The sequence below is a fragment of the Nicotiana sylvestris genome, chromosome 10 (genome assembly GCF_000393655.2).
Source record: "Nicotiana sylvestris chromosome 10, ASM39365v2, whole genome shotgun sequence".
Taxonomy (NCBI): domain Eukaryota; kingdom Viridiplantae; phylum Streptophyta; class Magnoliopsida; order Solanales; family Solanaceae; genus Nicotiana; species Nicotiana sylvestris.
In genome coordinates, this window is record NC_091066.1 from 151573434 (window position 1) to 151593826 (window position 20393).

Here is a 20393-nt window from a genome sequence, read left to right on the forward strand (position 1 = left end):
CGTTTGTCCGGGAAAAGTGTCATTTTTCACGTAGGAGAAGGTATAATTGTTTGGGACCAACCCTACTTGGTGTATATATATATATATATATATATATATATATATATATATATATATATATGAAAAAATGGTACTTTTGACACACTTTTGACATAATTTAGACCTAAGGAGGCTAAGGAGACCGGGGATTCGACCAAAGGAGGCAAGAACATACTAGTATTAGGAGAAAGGGGAGAATTCTTCTACAATTTTTTCACTTCCTTCTTCCTATTTCTATTATTGGTTATGAATTCTAGTATTGTAGTTATGCATACTATTATGAATAGCTAATTTGTTATCTAGGATTTCGATGGAACCTATTGAAAAATGATTTTCTTGTTACGTTAATATAGATTTGCCATAGTATTTTCTCTATGTTCAACTATATTATTATTGTGGTTGGTTGAAGAGCTCTCAATCGACTGTACCTATTTAGTATGTATTATTCGGGAGAGAGTGCATATTTAGGTAGTTGTTAAATAACATCACTCCTAACGTATATGAGGGATCAATACGGAGGGTTTAAAGGTGGGATTAGGGATAACGAAACCTTGGGTACGATCTGAGTGAGCCGTACTTAATGCCAACTAGCGTAATTTGGGAGAATATGTCTAGTAAATTATGGTAATTTGTGATCACACATGCAAATCTCAATCCTACAATATACACCGCACGTACCATGCCATCATACAAAAAATACGAGAGCTTCATAATCCACTAAGAGTCACAAGCAACTGCATACTTAATTATCCAAAAACTTTCCATTTGACCCCATCTAGGAGAAAATCACTATACATCACATGCTCCTCACTCCGCTCCTCACTCCAGTAGGAAATATACATCTCTAACCATGGTATAAACCACCAAGAACTCTCTGAATCCCATTTGCACAAAACCAAATCGTTAGGACTGAATTCCTCTAACTCAACCAAGCTACGCATGCCGTCAAAACCCAAGAGTATCGCCACAAAACACCTATAGAAACTCACTACACTATCAGAACCAAAAGAGTCAATCGCATCTATTACCATGCTGATCCAACCCGTTACCATATTGTCCTAACTCTCCGAATTCCTCCCGAATTGCCATTAAATTGATACTTCTCCTCGCCATAATACCACAATACTTATCCAAGACTCATCACAAGAGACCCTAACGTAAAACCACACTATCCTAAGGCACATAAGCTGCTAAATGATCTCTTAAGCACCCCACAAGTATCACAACCGAGATACCCGTTCTGAAGAAACCTTCTATGAATTTAAAGTTGTCTATTTTACCTTCATGATACTAAAATGTAGAATCAACAATGATAAAGAAATACCGCGATTCTCGACATCATCCAATGTAACCCTCCGATTCTAGCCATGCACGAATCCGCAAAATTCTTAGTTGCCACATTTAAATCTTGCATCTATTAGAACCATTCTTGAGAGTCGTCCACTCTACTCAGATCTCAATTAAAATCAATCAAACAAACCGAACGACATGGGCCCCATTAGCACAACAACACCCAATGAAGTAATTCACACCTCTAAGCAACCGAGTGAATCCCTACTCCATGCACGTTGTATCCTTTACAAATAACAACTCAATTATCCAGTATTTCTCACATACCCATAAAGCATAATACAACCCTTATCCAAAATTTCCTTTGCTTGAGTCATCATCGATCTCAACCTCTGCAAGTCATAACTAATTCACAAGTATACCTCGAATCGAAACCAATAAAATGCATAACCGCACAATGAACCCGTCAATAGCAGACTCCCTCACTTAGCTCAAGGCCAAGGAATAAAGCATCTGATAACTTACAATAGCCACCCCCATACTAGCATAGCACCGCAATAGGATTCAACTAAATCCTTCCTAGACTCATGTAACACAAACCACATAACACCTCAAATCATTTGCAAATTTCGCATTCATCCTTGTAACAGTCAAGCCAACTTCCACAAGCGATCCAAACTCAAATTGCACTATATATAATTTACTGGTAAAAGAGAACTCTCAACAAAACAACATAGGGATCACACAACCTCTAGACATCCCGCAGGAGATAACCCACATGCTTATCCTCAAACTGACATCTTTCTATAACCTTCCACAGTCATAACTATTACGCAACCACTTAATCTTCCTGAGTTTGAATTCATATCATGAAATAAAAATCTACTCCACTCCTCAACTAAACAACATGAAAAGGATGCTTTAACACATCCATAACTCGAGACTATACATCAAATTAAGATGGAAATCAAGCACTAAATAGTTCTTTCTACACCTCAAGCAAACCTCTCTTGTCACATTTAAATCATATGAACACATCTCACAGTCACATCATACTCATCATGTAGTCATCCAGCCACTAATTCCACTAATAGGGACATTACCAGACATATAAATCCAAAAGAACATGCTCACACAATCAACACCTTTGTGCTCAATCTACATTCAAAACCCGGCCTCAAGTCCTCCAGACTGGCCTATCATCAACACACAGAAATCATATTTCGCACCTCATTCGGGAATCACAAGTTGTCGATGCACTGTTGATACCGAGCGCTCAGGTGCGCATACGAATGCGTGGAAGGAATTCAAAGGATCACGCTTCAAGATGAATCAATGTCGCACGATAAGGAAAGAAAGATAGGAAGTATATCCTAAATTTCATGTAGCCTCTCGAAGATAGGTATGGACGTCATCATACCGATCTGCAAGACTCTATTAGGCACTTGCTTATGACTTGTAGAACCTATGAACTTAGAGATATAATATCAATCTGCCACGACCCAAAATTCACTAGTTGTGATGGCACCTAACCCAACCCTGTAGGTAAGCCAGCTAATAACTATCTAATTCCAATAATATTAATAAGATAATTAAAAAAGGAAATTCTTTGAATCTTATACATTTTCAAGGACTGGTAGTACAAATCATGAGCTTCTAAGAATAGAATTTACAAAGTAGATATGAAGTAAATACATCTTCTGTTTGAAAAGTACATAAACAGAGTTTTATAAATCAACGGCTATCGTGAACAAAAGGAAGCTACAACAGGGACGCAAGTACATCTTTCAATCCAGCTCTCGTCGAACACAACAACATCCGTGTCCGAAATCTTCACGCAATGTGCAGGAAGTATAGTATGAGTACAACCGATCCCATATACTCAATAAGTAACAAACCTGACCTTAGGTTGATAGTAGTGACGAGCTGGAATACAGGTCGGGTCCAACACTAATAACCAACAGTTGTTCATAGCAACGTAGGGCATATAAATAAGGAAGTAACTCATAAATAAAATGCTCAGCTTTCTTTCACAATTTTTCCCAAAATAGTTCCGCTTTTCAAGAATATCGGCGAAAACTCAAATTCTCTACCGAAATCGTAGTAAAATATGAGATAGTTTGAAAACTGTAAATCTTTTTAAAAATCCTTTTCATAATAAATAAGATGTTTCAATTTCTTTCAAGATAGCAAGTGTGAGATGCCTCTCTATGACCGCATATCAATGTGTACAAAAAGTCATGAATGACATGATACCGTACAACATGAGGAAAATGCGTTTCTATGCATGTATGTCATATATGCATGTCAATGCCATGTATCTCAGAGATGAATCATGTACTCACACTCTCAGAGTGATCTAACTCACTGTCTCACACTTTTTACTCGTTATGCTCAACCACTCGGTATTGTATATGGCCTATACGGCCTAGGGAAATCCATCTCGGAACATATACCACACTGACTATAAGTCACCCAGTACCGAGGAAAAAGGACAATCCAACCATGTGGAGAGATCCATCTCCAGATATCAAGTACTTCGGACAAATCCATGTCCAGGAAAATTCATACCTCAATAATATCATCCGTACTCACTAGGATGTGTACAGACTCCGGAGAGGATCCTTTAACCCAAGCACTATCATAAATCAATATAACTTTTTCAGCGCGCAACCCGATCCCATAACTGTCACTCATAATCAGGCTCTCGGCCTCACTCAGCCATCAATTTCTCTAGTCTCACCCACGGGCTTACAATGTCATAGAAGCTAACCCGGAACAATGATATAATGTATCAATAAATAACAACTGAGATTGAGATATGATATGAATGCATGAATATGACTGAGTACGAAATATCAATAAAATTGGTGAGATGACAGCATGCAACGACCATTATGGGTCCTAACAATATCAGCATAGAGTCTAAACATGATGTCTAGCATGATTGACAGCTCAGTTACTTATCACATGGTGAAAACAAAGTATCAACAAAAATGGGGCCACAATACAATGCCAGGGAAACAACAGCATCACAATTCACAGGGTGCACGCCCACATGCCTGTTACCTAGCATGTGCGTCACCTCAATACCAATCACACAACATGTAATTTGGGGTTTCATATCCTCAGCACTAAGTTTAGAAGAGTTACGTATCTTAAACAAGCCAATTCCAACATTAAGCAAGCCAAGCGATGCTCCGAAAATGCCATCACATGCGTAGCGACCTCCGAACGACTCACAACTAGTCAAAGCAACTCAAATACATCAGATAAAGCCCAAGGAAACAATTATAAATGATAAAGATCAAATCCTACATCAAATCCCAAATTTGGCCAAAAATCACAACCGGGCCCACACCCCGGAACCCGACAAAACTCAAAATTCGATAACTCATTCAATTACGAGTCCAACCATACTAGTTTCACTCAAACCCGACCCCAAATCAGTGGCCAAAACTCAAAAATTTATATTATAAAATTGTATGCCAAAACCCCCAATTTCTCTTTAGAATTCACCAACCAAATGCCAAAAATGAAGATAGATTCATAAAAGTAATCAAGATTGAGTAGAGAACACTTACCCTAATCCTTGTGATGAAATTTGCTTCAAAAATCACCTTAATCTGAGTCCTACATCTCATAATATGGAAAAAGAATCAAAACCTCGATTTTTATAACTCTGCCCAGCTATACCGCATTTGCGGTCAAATTATCGCATCTACGACCACCGTTTTTATGGTAAATCCTTCCTTCTGCAAAACAGCCTGACTCAGCAAAACCACGCACCTGCGGTGCTTAAGCCACTTCTGCGATCGCGCTTTTGCGCACTTGAACCGCCTCTGCGGTTACGCAGGTGCGTCCAAGCACCCGCACTTGCGATCCTCACACCCAGCTCCCTTTCTCGCTTCTGCGTTGAAACTGCCACTTTTGCGGCTCCGCACTTGTGCCCAACGCTCCACAGGTACGGTTATACCAGAACTAGAAAATCTTCAGCAATGCAACATGGAATGAAAATGATCTGAACCTCGTCCGAAACTCACCCGAGCCACTCGGGATCCCATACAAATATACCAACAAGTCCCATAATATAACACGGACCCACTCGAGGACTCAAAACATACATAACAACATCGAAACAACGAATAATACCTCAATTCGAAATCATTGAACTTTGAAACTTCAACTTCCACAACTGATGCCGAAACCTATCAAATCACGTCCGATTGACCTCAAATTTGCACACAAGTCACATTTGACATTACGAACCTACTCCCAATTTTCGGAATCGGAATCCGACCTAGATATCAAAAATTTCACTCCCCGTCAAACTTTTCAAAATTCCAACTTTCGCCATTTCAAGCCAAATTCTACTACGGACCTCCAAATCACAATTCGGATGTGCTCCTAAGTCCAAAATCATCCAACGGAGTTAACGGAACCATAAGAAATCCAATCCGAGGTCAAATTCTAAAAAAGTCAAACTTGGTCCATTCTTTCAAATTTAAAGCTTCTAGCTGAGAATCATTCTTCCAAATCAATTCCGATTAACCTAAAAATCAAAAACGACGATCCACATAAGTCATAATACACCATACAGAGCTACTCATGCCCTCAAACAACCGAGCAAAGTGCAAATGCTCAAAATGACCGGTTGGATCGTTACACACTAGTTGGGAGTGGGGATGTGGCCATACCTGGTTGGCTGGGGGTTAGTGTCTAGTTGGAGAGAGGTTGGTCTTTCTCTCTCTTAAACCTTTTAATCCGAATAAATTTAGAGAAGTTATCCTTATATGAAATATCTTAATTTTACCATCCATTATACTTTGTGAAAATTCATAACCTTATTAGCATGGGTGGATATATATATAAAATTTGAGTACTGGAGCACCTATTAACCTCAACTTAGAGTAGGTATAGTTCTATAGAAATTTTATTAAAATTGATATAAAAGGTCATAAAGCACCCAAGAAACAAAAACACTACTGGGTACTTTGGTTAAGATAGAATGTTGGAGACTTAATTTTGTTAGCGGGCGAGAGTTCGAAACTCAATCCTAGCAAAAGTCCTTTTTTATAACTAGCTGGTAAACTATTCCTTTTTTCTTATATTCAAGCTACTTTCTTTTTTCTTATTTTTTTTATGTTTTCCTCGTTTAGGTATTTTTTTAATTCTTTCAAGTACACTTTCTTAACCCAATACTACTTTTTTATATATTTTTTTCGCGGACTTTTGTTTACCTTTTTTTTAATACCTAATTCTCTATAGCAAAGGAAAAGAAAATCTGCTTAAATAAAAACAAAATCCAAAGTTCGACCCCTTCTAGAGACGAATAGTTCATAGAACGGCAAAATTCATCGCTCTTTTTTCTTGCCAGTTGTTCTCATCACATCGCCCATAATATTAATATTAATATAAGTTTTCTCCTTTACCTTTTTTTATCGTGGTGTTCAAATAATTATACTTGTATATGCGATTAATAGTAACTTTTATAAAAAATATTAAGCATCGACGAACTCAAAATCCTGAATCCGTCGCTATTTATTAGCAGATGCTGAATGATCTTATATTTGTCCTTGACCTTAACGAGCTTTAGTCTGAACCTTAACCAAAATATATAGGAGAGTAATTTTGAATCATAGTTAAAATCACACATGTAACTTTAGATAATTTCCTAGTGTTTTGGTACGTAAACTTCATCTAATCCACGCCAAAACTTCGTTAAGCTCAAGAAATAAATACAAAACGAGAAAATACAGTATTTGGCCATCTCTAGAAAAAGAAATTGCTCTATATGTTTTGGTCCTCCAACTCAATAAGTCAACTCAGCCCCCCTACCACACCCCCACCCCCACCCCAATCCCTATTGATCTCTCTGCTATCTCCTCAAGCTCATTGTCAGAGTTCAGACAGAAGAATCCCATGATTTCAATTTATATACATTTTGGAGGAGGGAGAAATGAATCTGGAAAATCGCAGCTTCGTCCCTGAGCTGCACCAATTCAACCTTCTCCTCAACTTTTAAAAGCTTTTCCTTTGTATTTTCACTCTCATTAGTCTCTTTCTTGTAAGTCTCACTCGCTTGGTCATAGAAATTCAATGATAATCTCAATGACTTGATCAGATTTGAACTAAAATAAATCATATATAGAAATTTATTTAGGGTCTCTATAACGAGTGTCTATTGCAAATAGTCTATCTACATTCACCGTGAGATTTCATCTCCTAACTCAACTTACGCCAGCAATGAGAAGACGAGCTATGTACTTGAATCCCCTTGAAACGCTGCAGCGTATTAAACAGAAATGGAATTCCTATGCTCATATTCCTACAATTCTGGAACGGATTGTAGAGGAATGTCATTCATTCTGTATGGTTTTGGACGGATATAATTTTTCAGAGGAATCTTGTTCCCTTGACACACTGCACAGGATTGAAGAGCGTTGGGGCTCATTCCTTGAGTTCTCAGATGAATATCTGTCAACGTTATCTCATCTACGTGATACTCTGAAGCAGACTGAAGATGAATGCAGCTCATTCCATATATTTCTTTCTGAGGAATCTGATTCCCTTGACACTCTGCAGCACAAGATACGTCATCTCCAAGACAATCTTTGGCAGACTGTAGAGGAATGCGGTTTTTTACTTATATTTTCAGAGAAATATCTGGAATCTTTTCCCTTTGAAACTCTGCAGAGGATCAAAGATGAATGTGATTATCTCGATCGAGATCTGTTTGCATTTGATGAATTTAAGCTCCTTGAAAGGAATTTCAACTTCCTTAAAAGGGATTTCAAGTTTTTGGATATCATTCTCAACTTGCTGATCTTCACAGATCACCCAGATCTCGTAAGAGAAGTCCAAGCTCTGTTTAGAGGTGCTGCAGCTGATCTCATCCAGATCTACAGAAGACAAGGGATCCACCAATTTTATGGTCGTGTCGCCGACTTGCAAAATAAGCTTTGGCAGACTAAGTTGGAAATCAGAAAAGCTAAATACTCTTTTTACGAAGTATCATTTCAACTTTTTGACCACAACGATACTATTATTCCCGATTTTGTTTTGGAATTCATTGATACCGTGATAGAGAATCTCAGTGATCTACTGAAACTTGATGATCCAAGTTCACTCCTTCAGGTTGGGGGACTCGTGGATCAAGTTGAAAAGGTTTTGAAGGAGTTGAAGTTCCTTAGAAGTTTTGTCTCCTTTGTTGCAGACAGAAGCGTAGAGCCTCATGTCTTTTTTCATGCTTTAGAAGTGGCCTGGCACACAACAGTGGTTACTTGGTTGTATCTTCCAAGCAAGGAACATATGTACTCTGCTGCAGATGAGGGTTATCCTTTGTTTTTTGATCTACTGCGGAAAAAAATTCAGCTTAATGAGCCAAGCATCTCTGAGATCTATATTGAAGTCCTCCAAGCTATAAAGTTAGAGCAGTCACATTGGTATCCTGTTATCCAAATTAAGTATGCGGTAGATTGTGAAGTTGGATTTTTGGAGACTCTCCTACACATTTTGGAGGAGCTACCAATTTCTGGTGATTGCATAGCAAAAAAAGCAACCCTTCAGGAGATGCTCAACTTTTTGAGAACCAATCTCAAAGATCTACCAACGACGGCGCTTGAATTTCATCTTCAACATATAGACTCTGTGATTGTTGATGCAGGAATTCTGGTTTACTCTGTGATTTTTGATGCAGGACTTCCGGTTTACTCAGTAAACAAAAAGGAGAAGGATGATCTTAATTTCCGAGTAAAAATTCAGAATCTGCAAGCAATGATCTATCCTGTCGCAAGAAAGACATTTCTCCTAAAGTCCAACTTGCCCGGAATTGACGGAGTGGGCTCTGCTGATTTCATTTTAGATAACAGGGAGAAGTTTCTAAGCCTGTATTCAAATTCAGTTGTTTCTGTCAAGAGCCAACTTCATACAATTCAGAAAGAAGTCAAGTACTTTCAAGCTGTTGTAGAAACACAAGTCGGACTTCAACATTTTGTAACACATACAAATGGTTTGGTGTATGAGGTAGAATATGTATTTGATGCTTGTAAGAAAAAAGATGTTCCTGATTGGTGTCTTTTTCTCTGGATCTTGAACATTGGAGAGGATATTAGAGTGCTCATGGCAGAGGTAGCAGAGGTTCAAGAAAATACTGCGTTTGACTTGGTATTGCATAACATCACAGATGCTGCCCCTACACATACTTCTTCACGATTTGCTGGCAATCCAAGCATGAATGAAGAGATGGTGGGTTTCAAGGATGTGATGAACGAACTAAGAGGCAAACTAATCAAAGGATCAGTAAAGCTTGATGTCGTTTCAATTGTTGGAATGCCTGGATTAGGCAAGACAACTTTGGCAAACGAACTATATTTTGATGAGTTAGTTGTCTCTTATTTTGATATCCGTGCTCACTGCTGTGTCTCTCAAGAATATAAACGGAAGGACTTGTTACTAGCCCTTCTACGTGATGTTACTGATGATACAACTAAACTTGATAGAGAGGCTGAAAATGAATTAGCAGACAAGCTTCAGAAACTTTTAAAGCACAAGAGATACCTTGTCCTCATTGATGATGTCTGGAAAATGAGTGCATGGGATGATTTACGGTCATGCTTCCCTGAAAATAACATAGGAAGTAGAATTATTTTAACAACTCGGCACTATGAAGTTGCATCTTGTGCTAAGCACGTTAGTGATCCTCATAAGCTTCGATTTTTCAGTATTGATGAAAGTTGGACGCTATTACAGAATAAGGTGTTCAACAAAGAAAGATGTCCCCTAGTCTTAGAGGCTGTCGGCAAAAGCATAGCCCAAAAGTGTGGAGGGCTTCCTCTTTCAATGGTTCTGGTAGCAGGTATCCTCACAAGAACGAAGAAGGAAAAACATTGCTGGGAACAAGTATCAAAAAACTTAAGTCCAAATATTCAGGCTCAATCGGAGGGCACACTAGATCTGAGTTATCAGAATCTACCACATTATTTGAAACCGTGCTTTTTATATATGGGAGTATTTCCGGAGGACAGAGAGATTCAAGTCTCAAAATTAACATGGTTGTGGATAGCCGAGGGTTTGATTAACACGCACATGGAGAAGCTTTCTGAGGATATAGCAAAATTTTACTTGGAAAATCTTATTGGGAGAAACCTAGTGATGGTTTCTAAAAAGAGCTCTGATGGAAGGATCAAGACATGTCGCATTCATGACCTGGTGCTTGAATTTTGCAGGAAGAAGGCGAAGTTGGAGAATTTTTTAGAAAGGACAAGGTAATAAAAACATTAATTAATTTTATCTTTTCAATCTATAAGGCTTCTTCTAATTATACCTATTTCTCCATTAATAGGGACAGAGGTTCAGATCCTTCTCAATTTTTCCCTCCAATGTGCAATACTTCACGCCGCTTATGCCTTTATTCTCACAGTGAAAATCTTCCAAAATGGTGTTTGTTTTTCTCCCATGTGAAATCTTTCCAGTTCAGGGAGGCAAGAAATATTGCATTCTCTTCAATAGACTGTGTTTCAAACACTTTTAAAAGATTCAAGTTTCTAAGGGTGTTAGACTTTGAATTCACCATTATTGATTCTATCCCACAAGAATTAACCCTTTTGAAGTATCTTGCTTTTCGGACTGCAGAAGATGCATTATCACTCCCGGACAATCTTCGTAACCTTGAAACATTGGTAGTTCAAGGACTTAGAGGACGAGTATCACTATCAGATACCATTTGGAAGATGGTTAAGTTGCGGCATCTTCACATCTATGATCGAGCATTCTTCACTTTGAACAGTGGAGAAAAATTCTCAGAATGCGACTCGACAATGGTTAATTTGCAAACTGTTTCCTCAGCATGTTTTTCTTGTGTGGACAATGCCGATAAGATCCTTGAGAAGGCACCAAATCTTCGGAAACTGAGATGTGAAGTTTCCAAATTTGATGGCTCGTTTCCTGCATTTAGCAATCTTACAAAGCTTGAAATGCTCAAGGTTTCTTCCGGTACTACATTGACTTGGATCAATCAGTTGAAGTTACCATCAAGCTTAAAGAAGTTGACACTGTCCAATTTTCGCATACATCTTACTGAAGTTGCAACCCATCCAAAACTTGAGGTACTCAAGCTACTAGGAGTTTCCATTAGTTCCAATGTATGGGAAGTGAATGATGAGCAGTTCCCTCAACTCAAATTCTTGAAATTAGAAAATCCTTCTTTTTCAAAATGGGATGCCTCAGATTATGCCTTTCCATTCCTTGAACACTTGGTATTGAAAAAATGCCGCTATCTTAAGGAGTTCCCTTCTCGTTTTGAGGATGCCTCGTCTCTGAAATCAGTTGAGATAATATCGTGCAATGAAGAACTTGTCAAGTCAGCCGAGGCCGTCAGGGAAGAATTAGATGGAATGTCGGGAAGCTCTGGTTTCAAGGTCATCATCCGCAAGCAGCAAAACAATAGGGTACGTTGTTGATCCAGTGCAACAGGAGCTTATTGAGTATTCGTTTTGACGCCCTGTTCGAGCTTAAAACTTCTTCTGCTACACTAACTTACTTCTCATTATGAAATGGTAGAACGATCATTCAAATTATGATGATGCTTTCAGCTCTACCAGTCAAAGGTGGACTACATCTAAGAGTCCTTTTGTCAAATCTAAATTTAGGAAGCCCACATTGCTAATAACTATTCTCTGCTCAGGCCAATTAGCTTCATATATTCAACTCATGACAGAGTACTGATGGTTGGAAGCTGAAATGCTAATTTTCTGTCTTTATAATCCATTCTGTCAGGACTACTGAGTGAAGGTTATTGCAGTAGATAAAAAATAAGCAACTTTATTTCAAATCAAATTGAAATAGTATCAGTTAGCCATGAAGTGTTTATTTCTTTTAGTTTGAATGATCATATTTTAGTTTAAACCACAACTTACGGTGTCGCGCCCTACTAATTTGTTTATTTCTTTTACAGATTTGAAGGAGTTGTATCAGCTGATCGATGCAGTTGGTGAAACCAAGAAGCTCTAATAAGATGTATGAAGTACTAGTGAATTACTGGTGGTATCACCTATGGTATTCTGCAATGATTTTAATGCTTTCTTTACTTTTTATGGATTGAGATTGCTTGAATGGTCAATAGATATTATAAAAGCATGGTGTTTCCATCTGTCAATTTTTTATTTATGGTTCATTATTAATTTTGTTACGAGGTTTATTTCCCCTTTTTCGTGTTGTGGCTAGTTTTGAGTTTTTTGCTATTCTAACAAAATGAAATCCATATGTAAGACATTAGGTTGGTCTAAACTTACATCTGAAAATATACCAAATTACTATTCTTCCTTCATCTTCGTTCTTAGTTTTACATTTTTTTGATGGACATACGGATTCCCAGGTTCAGTAATATCAATTTCTCTCACCATCCTACAGTACAGAACCAACCCTAATTGGATATGAAGAAGAATTAATCTTTCAGATCAAATCTGTCCTAATATAGATGGATTGGTTTATGATAGCTTAGCCCTCAATGAGTAAAACGGTTAGGTCTCAGAATGTGGATATGATAACTGGTGGATCTCTCACATAGTATAAATTTGCACTTTGTGATGAAATTCATCACCTCTGATACAGAAGAAAAGTTCGACGCTAAGACTAAGGAATGAAAGCAATCACCTATCCATATGCAGCTCGATCCTACCAAGGTTTTAGATCACCAACTGGACCAGCAGTCCAGTTTAATAAGATGTTGTAGCCATATACGTTCTTGTGATGGGGTAATTTACGAGCAAGTCCATTCAAAATTTGGTGGAAAGCATCACCTGGTTGAGCAGGTTGTAGAAATAACATTGCCTTCTTCATTGCAGGATTGGCAAGCAATCTCTGTTTCCTCAATATTTCTTGTGGTTGAATAGAAGTGAGAGTGTTATCCAAATACGGAACATCCTTCTCTGCTACAAACACTCCGATATCTTCCCATGGAATTGCATCAGCAAATGGCAAGACAATATCATCTGCTATTATAATGGGGATGCATCCGAATATAACAGCTTCAACCAATCTTGGACTCCACGGAGCCCATCCAAGAGGGCACAAGCAAAAGATAGCTCGTTGCATGTCCTCGTAGTATGTTGTTGGATGGTCTGTAGAAATATCAAAGAGAGGATTGTCCTTAAAGTTCTCCCACACTGCTGCTCGAGCACCTCTTGCATAGTACCCGCCTTCAGGATCATTCCTATCGTCATAAAACAAGCCTCGGAAATAAACAAAGATGGATCTTGGTGTATCAGGAGGGATCAAGTGGGATTGAATTTTGTGTGGAGGAGCATATGGAGGAATAGTTATTGAGCCATTTTTCAAACAAACATGATTACGTTGCCCGAAAGTTTGAACCAAGGTAGCATGCTGCAGCAATGGAAGAATTCCTCTTTCAATAGCTTTCTCTTCTTGAAAGTGAAAGCATGCACCAAAATCATGTGGTACAATAAAGAAGTGATCCGCGCCTTGTGTCCTGTTCCAGTATGGCAAGCTAGAAGCTATACGCTGAATCGCGCTTCTCATCATAAGTGGTGACTTGAAAGGTAAAGGATGACCATGTGGTGTCAAGTACTCACAAGTTGTGTAAACTGGAGTATAAAACCAATCCGCGTCCTCTGGATTAAAGGTTCGAACAGGACTGGATAACAGGAAACGATGCATATATATCTCGGCTGCAAACATGTGATTCAGGCATCGCGAATCTCTCTGAAGAGTTTTCTTGTTGTATTTGCTGGGAAGTTCATATACATAAACTTTTAACCTTCCTACTGGATTATCTTCCAAAACATCACCAGCAGTTCCTGAAATTCTTTCACTGTGTTGATCAGTCCTATGAAATTCTAAGGCTTCAATTCTCAAAATGAAAGCAAGACAAAGAAATCCAAGAAAGCCTCTACTCCAATTTGTCATCTTCTACTGTAGGGGACAAAAACTATAGCACAGGCAATCAGAAAAAGATTTGAGTCAAAAAGAAGAAAAGATGTGTAACTTTAAAAGATGCGTGGTGCTTTCTGCCTCAACTACAAAAAGAATTGTTGAGGAGGCTATATATAGTTGGACGCTATCAGGTCACTGAAATGATATCTATTGGAAAGCCATCTTAAAATATAAGATTTGTAATTTTGAAAATAAGACAGGTTAGAAAATTTCTTGAACTAATGGTGTATATAACTTAAACTTTATAACTGGAATGTGGATAGACAAGTTAGGAGTAATCAATAGTTAGAGTGTCACTAGACAAAGGTAGTAGGAATTAACAGTTGAAGTGTCACTAGGCAAGTTAGGAGGAATCAACCGTTGGAATGTCACTAGACTAAGTAGTTAATCCTTATTTTATGATGCCAGCTTGAGATTTTTTGATAGTGTAAATTCTTTAGCTTAGGGCCTACAAATAGAGAACAAATGAAAAACAAAGATGACAACTTAGGTCAACACCTGCAATGCTTGACAATAAACTTTCTTTAGTGTACCCTATTGTCCCTTAAGTCCCTTTCACTCTCTTATTATTGTTGGTCTTATTTTGCCTTTGACCACGAGCTTTTCTTTGGTATCCTATTTTTCCTAAATCTTTCTTATTAATGAAACTAGTACAGTACCCGCGCGATGCACGGAAAGTGTTAGAGAAACAAAGTATTAAATATTATTGCGTTATTCTAAAAGATAAGAGAAACAAAGTATTAAATATTATTGCGTTATTCTAAAAGATAAATATAAATATTAAGGATAATCGAGGCAATTGGCACAATGACAAATGTAAAGTTATTTCTTTTATATAATGAGAATTAATAAAAAGAGTCGCTTACCTAATCTCTTAATCGAAAAATAATCAGTGAAGGTATAATATATATACATACATACATACATATATATATATATATATATGTGTGTGTGTGTGTGTGTGTGTGTGTTTTTTTTTGTGTGGGGGGTGTGTGGGGGGTGTGAGTTTGTTTGTGTGGAATTAATGTATAAATTATGCATTTGACTGAAAATAGATAAACAGTAAATATTGGCAGCTATTTGTATAAAAATCCGTTTATATATACTATATAAGTACTTGCATAATTTGTGGATTTTGTTAAGTATTGGAAAAAAAAATTAAATGTAAAACATTTTTCATAGTATAATTTATGTGTTCATCACAATAAACCATAATTAGCTTTAAAAAATCGTGATTGTACAAATTTATTTTAAAACACAATGGTTCTAATAGGAATGCATTAATATGCATATATTGCTACAAAGTTTGATAATTGCTCGATTTCTACTTATAACATTTTTTCATAATGTTGTATTCAGCTCGTTAATAATGTCAGAAGAAAAAAGATTTTTAAACATTTAATGATTTTATGTGGATCAATAATAATTATAGTTTTCTTCATGCTTGAATAAATATGCCCCATAGCAACTCCACTCATATAGGAATAAGTTAGTGTTATTCCATTTTGTTAATTATTTAATGTAATACTATTATGAAAAAATTATAGTAAAATGAAAGTTACTCATGTAAAGAAATAACAAACTTTGCTTAATTAAACAAATTATAAATAGTTGTACAGACGGGTCTGTTGAGGAAGCGTGTCAAGATAATAGAAGGAAAAGGATATTTAGGAGAGAAACAATAAATTGCACAAGACAAGATAAGATTTACGTGGTTCGGAAATTTTTGCCTACTCCACGGTCACACAAAGAATAGCTCTTTATTAATTGAAGAGAGAAAGAAGAAGTTTTGGGATGCTCTACAAATGAAAATGTAGACCCCTATTTATAAGCATTTGAATGTCTTGCCGAGGTAAGCGCTTACATCATAAGAATACCGATGTAAGCGCTTACATCATGAGAATGCTGAGGCAAGTGCTTACATCACAAGAATGTCGATGTAAGCGCTTAGATCATATTTTTATCTCTTTTTGATTTTTCTTTCTTTTGTTTTGTCTACTTTCACATACAACAACAGGTTTGGTCCTATCAATCTCCCCCTTAAACCTATGTTACATCAAGAAAGAAAATAAAGAAAGATTTGCTATTCTCTGGTGGCGCCTTCACTCTATCAGTCTTGAAGGCTAACTGAGGCAGTGCACAGCCTCAGTTTGTCAACACCGACAACTTTGGTCAACATGTCTGACGGGTTCTTTGATCCTGGTATCTTCTGTAGGGAAAGAGTTCCTTTATTTATCAACTCTCGGATATGATGATACCTCAATTGGATATGCTTCGATCTTGCATGAAACACTAGATTCTTGGCAAGATGAATTGCACTCTGGCTATCGCTGAAAAGCTCACAATTGTCCTGCTCTTTACCTAGCTCTTTAAGAAAATTCTTGAGCCAAATCATCTTTTTTCCAGCTTCTGAGATTGCCATGTACTCTGCTTCAGTGGTAGATAGAGCAACACTTTTCTGAAGTCTGGACATCCAACTAACAGCAGTACCACCCAAGGTGAACACGTAGCCCGTGGTACTTTTTCGACTATCCAGATCGCCACCTAAATTTGCATCAGCAAAACCTTGTAAGATAATATTGTTCTTTAAAACAAAGTGCCATACCTGAAGTGCCTTTGAGATATCGCAATATCCATTTTACACCTTCCCAATGCTCCTTTCCTGTATCTGACATGTATCTACTGACAACTCCAACTGCATGGGCTATGTCAGGTTTAGTGCAAACCATAGCATACATCAAACTTCCTACTGCTGAAGCATACGAAACCTTGGATATGTACTTCCTTTCTTCATCTGTCTTAGGTGATTGTTCCTTTGACAGATTTAGATGGCTTCCAAGTGGAGTGTTTTTGGTCTTTGCATCATGAAGACTGAACCTGCTTAGTACCTTTTGTATGTACTTTTCTTGAGACAACTTTAAGGTTCCTTCCGACCTGTTTCTGCTAATCCTCATCCCAAGCATTTGCTTAGCTGGTCCTAAGTCTTTCATTTCAAACTCCTCCGCCAGTTGTTGCTTAACCAAGTTGATTTCATTTATGCTAGATCCTGCAATTAGCATATCATCAACGTACAACAATAAAATGATATAGGATTCATCAATATTTTTGATATAACAGCAATGGTCCATCTCACATCGTGTGAAACCATTTTTATGTATGAATCCATCAAATTTCTTGTACCATTGTCGGGGAGCTTGTTTCAAACCATACAAACTCTTCTTCAACTTACACACAAGGTTTTCTTTACCAGAAATTTGAAAACCTTCAGGTTGCTTCATGTAGATGTCTTCTTCAAGGTCACCATGCAAGAAAGCAGTTTTAACATCTAGCTGCTCCAAATGCAAATTTTCTGTAGCTACGATACTTAGCACCAACCTGATAGTAGTTAATTTGACTACAGGAGAGAAGATCTCGCTGTAGTCAATTCCTTCCTTTTGCTGAAAACCTTTTACTATTAATCATGTTTTGTATCTCTTCTTACCATCATGCTCTTCCTTGACTCTGTACACCTACTTGTTCTGCAATGCCTTCTTTCCTTTTGGTAACTCCGTAAGTATCCATGTTTTATTCTTTTGAAGAGAATTCATCTCTTCTTTCATGGCTAGCTTCCACTTATCAGAGTCTATCACCTGCATTGCTTCAACAAAATGCTCTGGTTCTCCAGCATCAGTAAGAAGTAAATAGTGAAGAGAGAGAGTTAACCTATCTGGATCATTCATGACTCTTTTAGATCTCCTCAATGTAGGTTCATGAGTAACAGAATCCGAATTTGATTCAGGTCCTGATTCCAGATTTGATTCTGGATTTGATTCTATCTCTGGTTCCGCTTCAGGTTCGGCTTCTAGTTCTTCTTCAAATTCGGCTTCTGGTTCTTCATCTTCAATTTCAGAATCAGTTGTAATCCCTCTAGCTACTTCATTTTCTGAGATTTCTTCTAACTCAACTGTTTCAGACATTGTCTGTTTGCTGGTGTTAGTTGGTTCTACTTCAAGCTTGTCCTTGTACATCACATTTTCATTAAATGTGATATTCCTGTGTCTTAGGATCTTTCTATTCTGATCATCCCAAAACCGATAACCAAAATTATCATCACCATAGCCAATAAAGAAATATTTCTTTGCTTTAGGATCAAGCTTATCTCTATCATTAGAGTTTACATGCACATAAGCAACAAAACCAAAAAATTTCAGATGTGAGAGAGTTACCTCCTTTCCTGTCCATACCTCCTCAAGAATTTCAAAATTCAGCGGTACAGAGGGTCCCCTGTTTATGAGGTAAGTTGCCGTGTTAACAGCCTCAACCCAAAAATACTTCGGCAGTCCAGAATGTATTCTCATACTTCTGGCTCTTTCATTCAGGGTTCTGTTCATCCTCTCAGCAACACCATTTTGTTCCGGTGTTCCAGGAACTGTCTTGATCATTCTGATCCCATTCTCCGAGCAAAATGCTTTGAATTCTTGGCTATCATACTCTCCTCCATTGTCAGACTTCAGACATTTTAACTTTAGACTTGTCTGATTTTCAACTTCAGCTTTCCATCTTTTAAAGGTAACAAATACATCAGATTTATTTTTCAGAAAATAAACCCATACCTTTCTTGTGGAATCATCAATGAAGGTGACATAATAGCGTGAGCCTCCTAGAGAAGTTACAGGAGCTGGTCCCCACACATCTGTATGCACTAGTTCCAGCTTCTCTTTCTTTGGCGTCCTTCCCACCTTTGAGAAACTAACTCTCTTTTGTTTCCCGTAAATGCAATCTTCGCACAAACCTAATTCAACATGTTTTAGGTTTGACAACTTCTTTTTGGATGCCAAAAGCTTCATTCCCTTCTCACTCATATGCCCGAGCCTCCGGTGCCACAATGTTGTATCACGACCATGATCAACTGTTGCTATAGTATCTCTTTCTATTGCAGTTGCATACAGTGTTCCCCTTTTGAAGCCTCGTGCCACAACCAAATTCCCTTTGGTTATCTTCCACGATCCGTTGCCAAATGTTGTTGTATATCCTTCATCGTCAATCTGACCCTTAGATATCAGATTTTTCTTGAGGCCAGGAACATGTCGTACATTTTGCAATTTCCATAGCGTGCCTTGTGAAGTCTTTATATGAACTTCACCTTTTCCGACAATATCGAGAGGTTTGCCGTCTGCTAGATAAACTTTCCCAAATTTTCCAGCAATATAATTATGCAATAATTCTTTGCATGATGTAGAGTGAAATGATGCACCTGAGTCCAGAATCCAAGATTCGACTGGACTGTCTACACAACAAATTAGTGCATCACCGACTTGTTCAGCAATTACATTTGCTGAATTTTCTTCCTTCTTCTTCTTTGGTTCTCTACATTGACTACTGTAGTGACCCTTTTTATCGCAATTCCAACAAGTAATGTCTTTGCGATTTTTGGATTGTCCTCTTCTCCTTGACTTTAATCTGCCACGACCATAAATCTGTCCTCTTTGGTTGATTCTCCCCCTGCTTTCGGTACTAAAAGCAGATCCTGGGGAATCACTTGATTCTCTTCGGCGAATATCTTCGCTTAGAACCAAGTCTCTAATATCGTTCAATTTGAGTTTGGTACTTCCTGATGAATTGCTAACTGCAGTTACTATTGCAGACCAACTCTCCGGTAGAGATGATAGTAGAATCAACGCCCTGATTTCGTCATCAATTGTTATATTAACAGAATTCAACTGAGTTAATATTGTATTAAACTCATTGATATGTTCCGTGACTGATCCACCTTCTGTCATTTTTAAGTTGAACAATCGACGCATCAAATAGACTTTATTTGAAGCAGATGGCTTCTCATACATATTTGATAACGCCTTCATCAGGCCTGCAGTGGTCTTCTCGTTAATGATGTTAAATGCCACATTTCGTGTTAGCGTCAAACGAATCACACCAAGAGTTTGGCGATCTAATAGATCCCAATCCGCTTTGGACATAGTCTCCGGTTTCACCTCGGTCAGAGGTAAGTGTAATTTTTTCTGGTACAAATAGTCCTCTATTTGCATTTTCCAGAATCCAAAATCTTTGCCATTGAACTTGTCAATCTTAACCTTCCCTTCTTTCAATGCCATTTTTCACAAAAACAATTTATGTGA

At 37.7% G+C, this 20393-nt stretch overlaps 2 protein-coding genes across 3 annotated transcripts; one reads left to right on the forward strand and one right to left on the reverse strand.

The window, feature by feature from the left end:
* The first annotated feature begins 7575 nt into the window (after positions 1–7575).
* Positions 7576–12484, forward strand: LOC104215566 (putative late blight resistance protein homolog R1B-23). Its single transcript, XM_070159787.1, has 3 exons — positions 7576–10595; positions 10673–11777; positions 12284–12484. The coding sequence occupies exons 1-3, from the start codon at positions 7576–7578 to the stop codon at positions 12287–12289; spliced, it is 4131 nt and encodes a 1376-aa protein (XP_070015888.1). The 3' UTR covers positions 12290–12484.
* A 379-nt stretch (positions 12485–12863) lies between these two features.
* LOC104215582 (probable beta-1,4-xylosyltransferase IRX10L) lies at positions 12864–16062 on the reverse strand. 2 transcript variants are annotated; one of them, XM_070160363.1, is made up of 2 exons: positions 15992–16062; positions 12864–14144 (listed from the first exon to the last, which is right to left on the reverse strand). In XM_070160363.1, exon 2 carries the CDS (start codon positions 14023–14025, stop codon positions 13003–13005), a length of 1023 nt encoding a protein of 340 aa, XP_070016464.1. In that variant the 5' UTR covers positions 14026–14144; positions 15992–16062; the 3' UTR covers positions 12864–13002. The 2 variants fall into 2 exon arrangements, with proteins under 2 accessions (XP_070016464.1, XP_009763728.1); XM_009765426.2 differs by lacking the exon at positions 15992–16062 and having other exon boundaries at positions 12864–14965.
* Positions 16063–20393: the final 4331 nt, after the last annotated feature.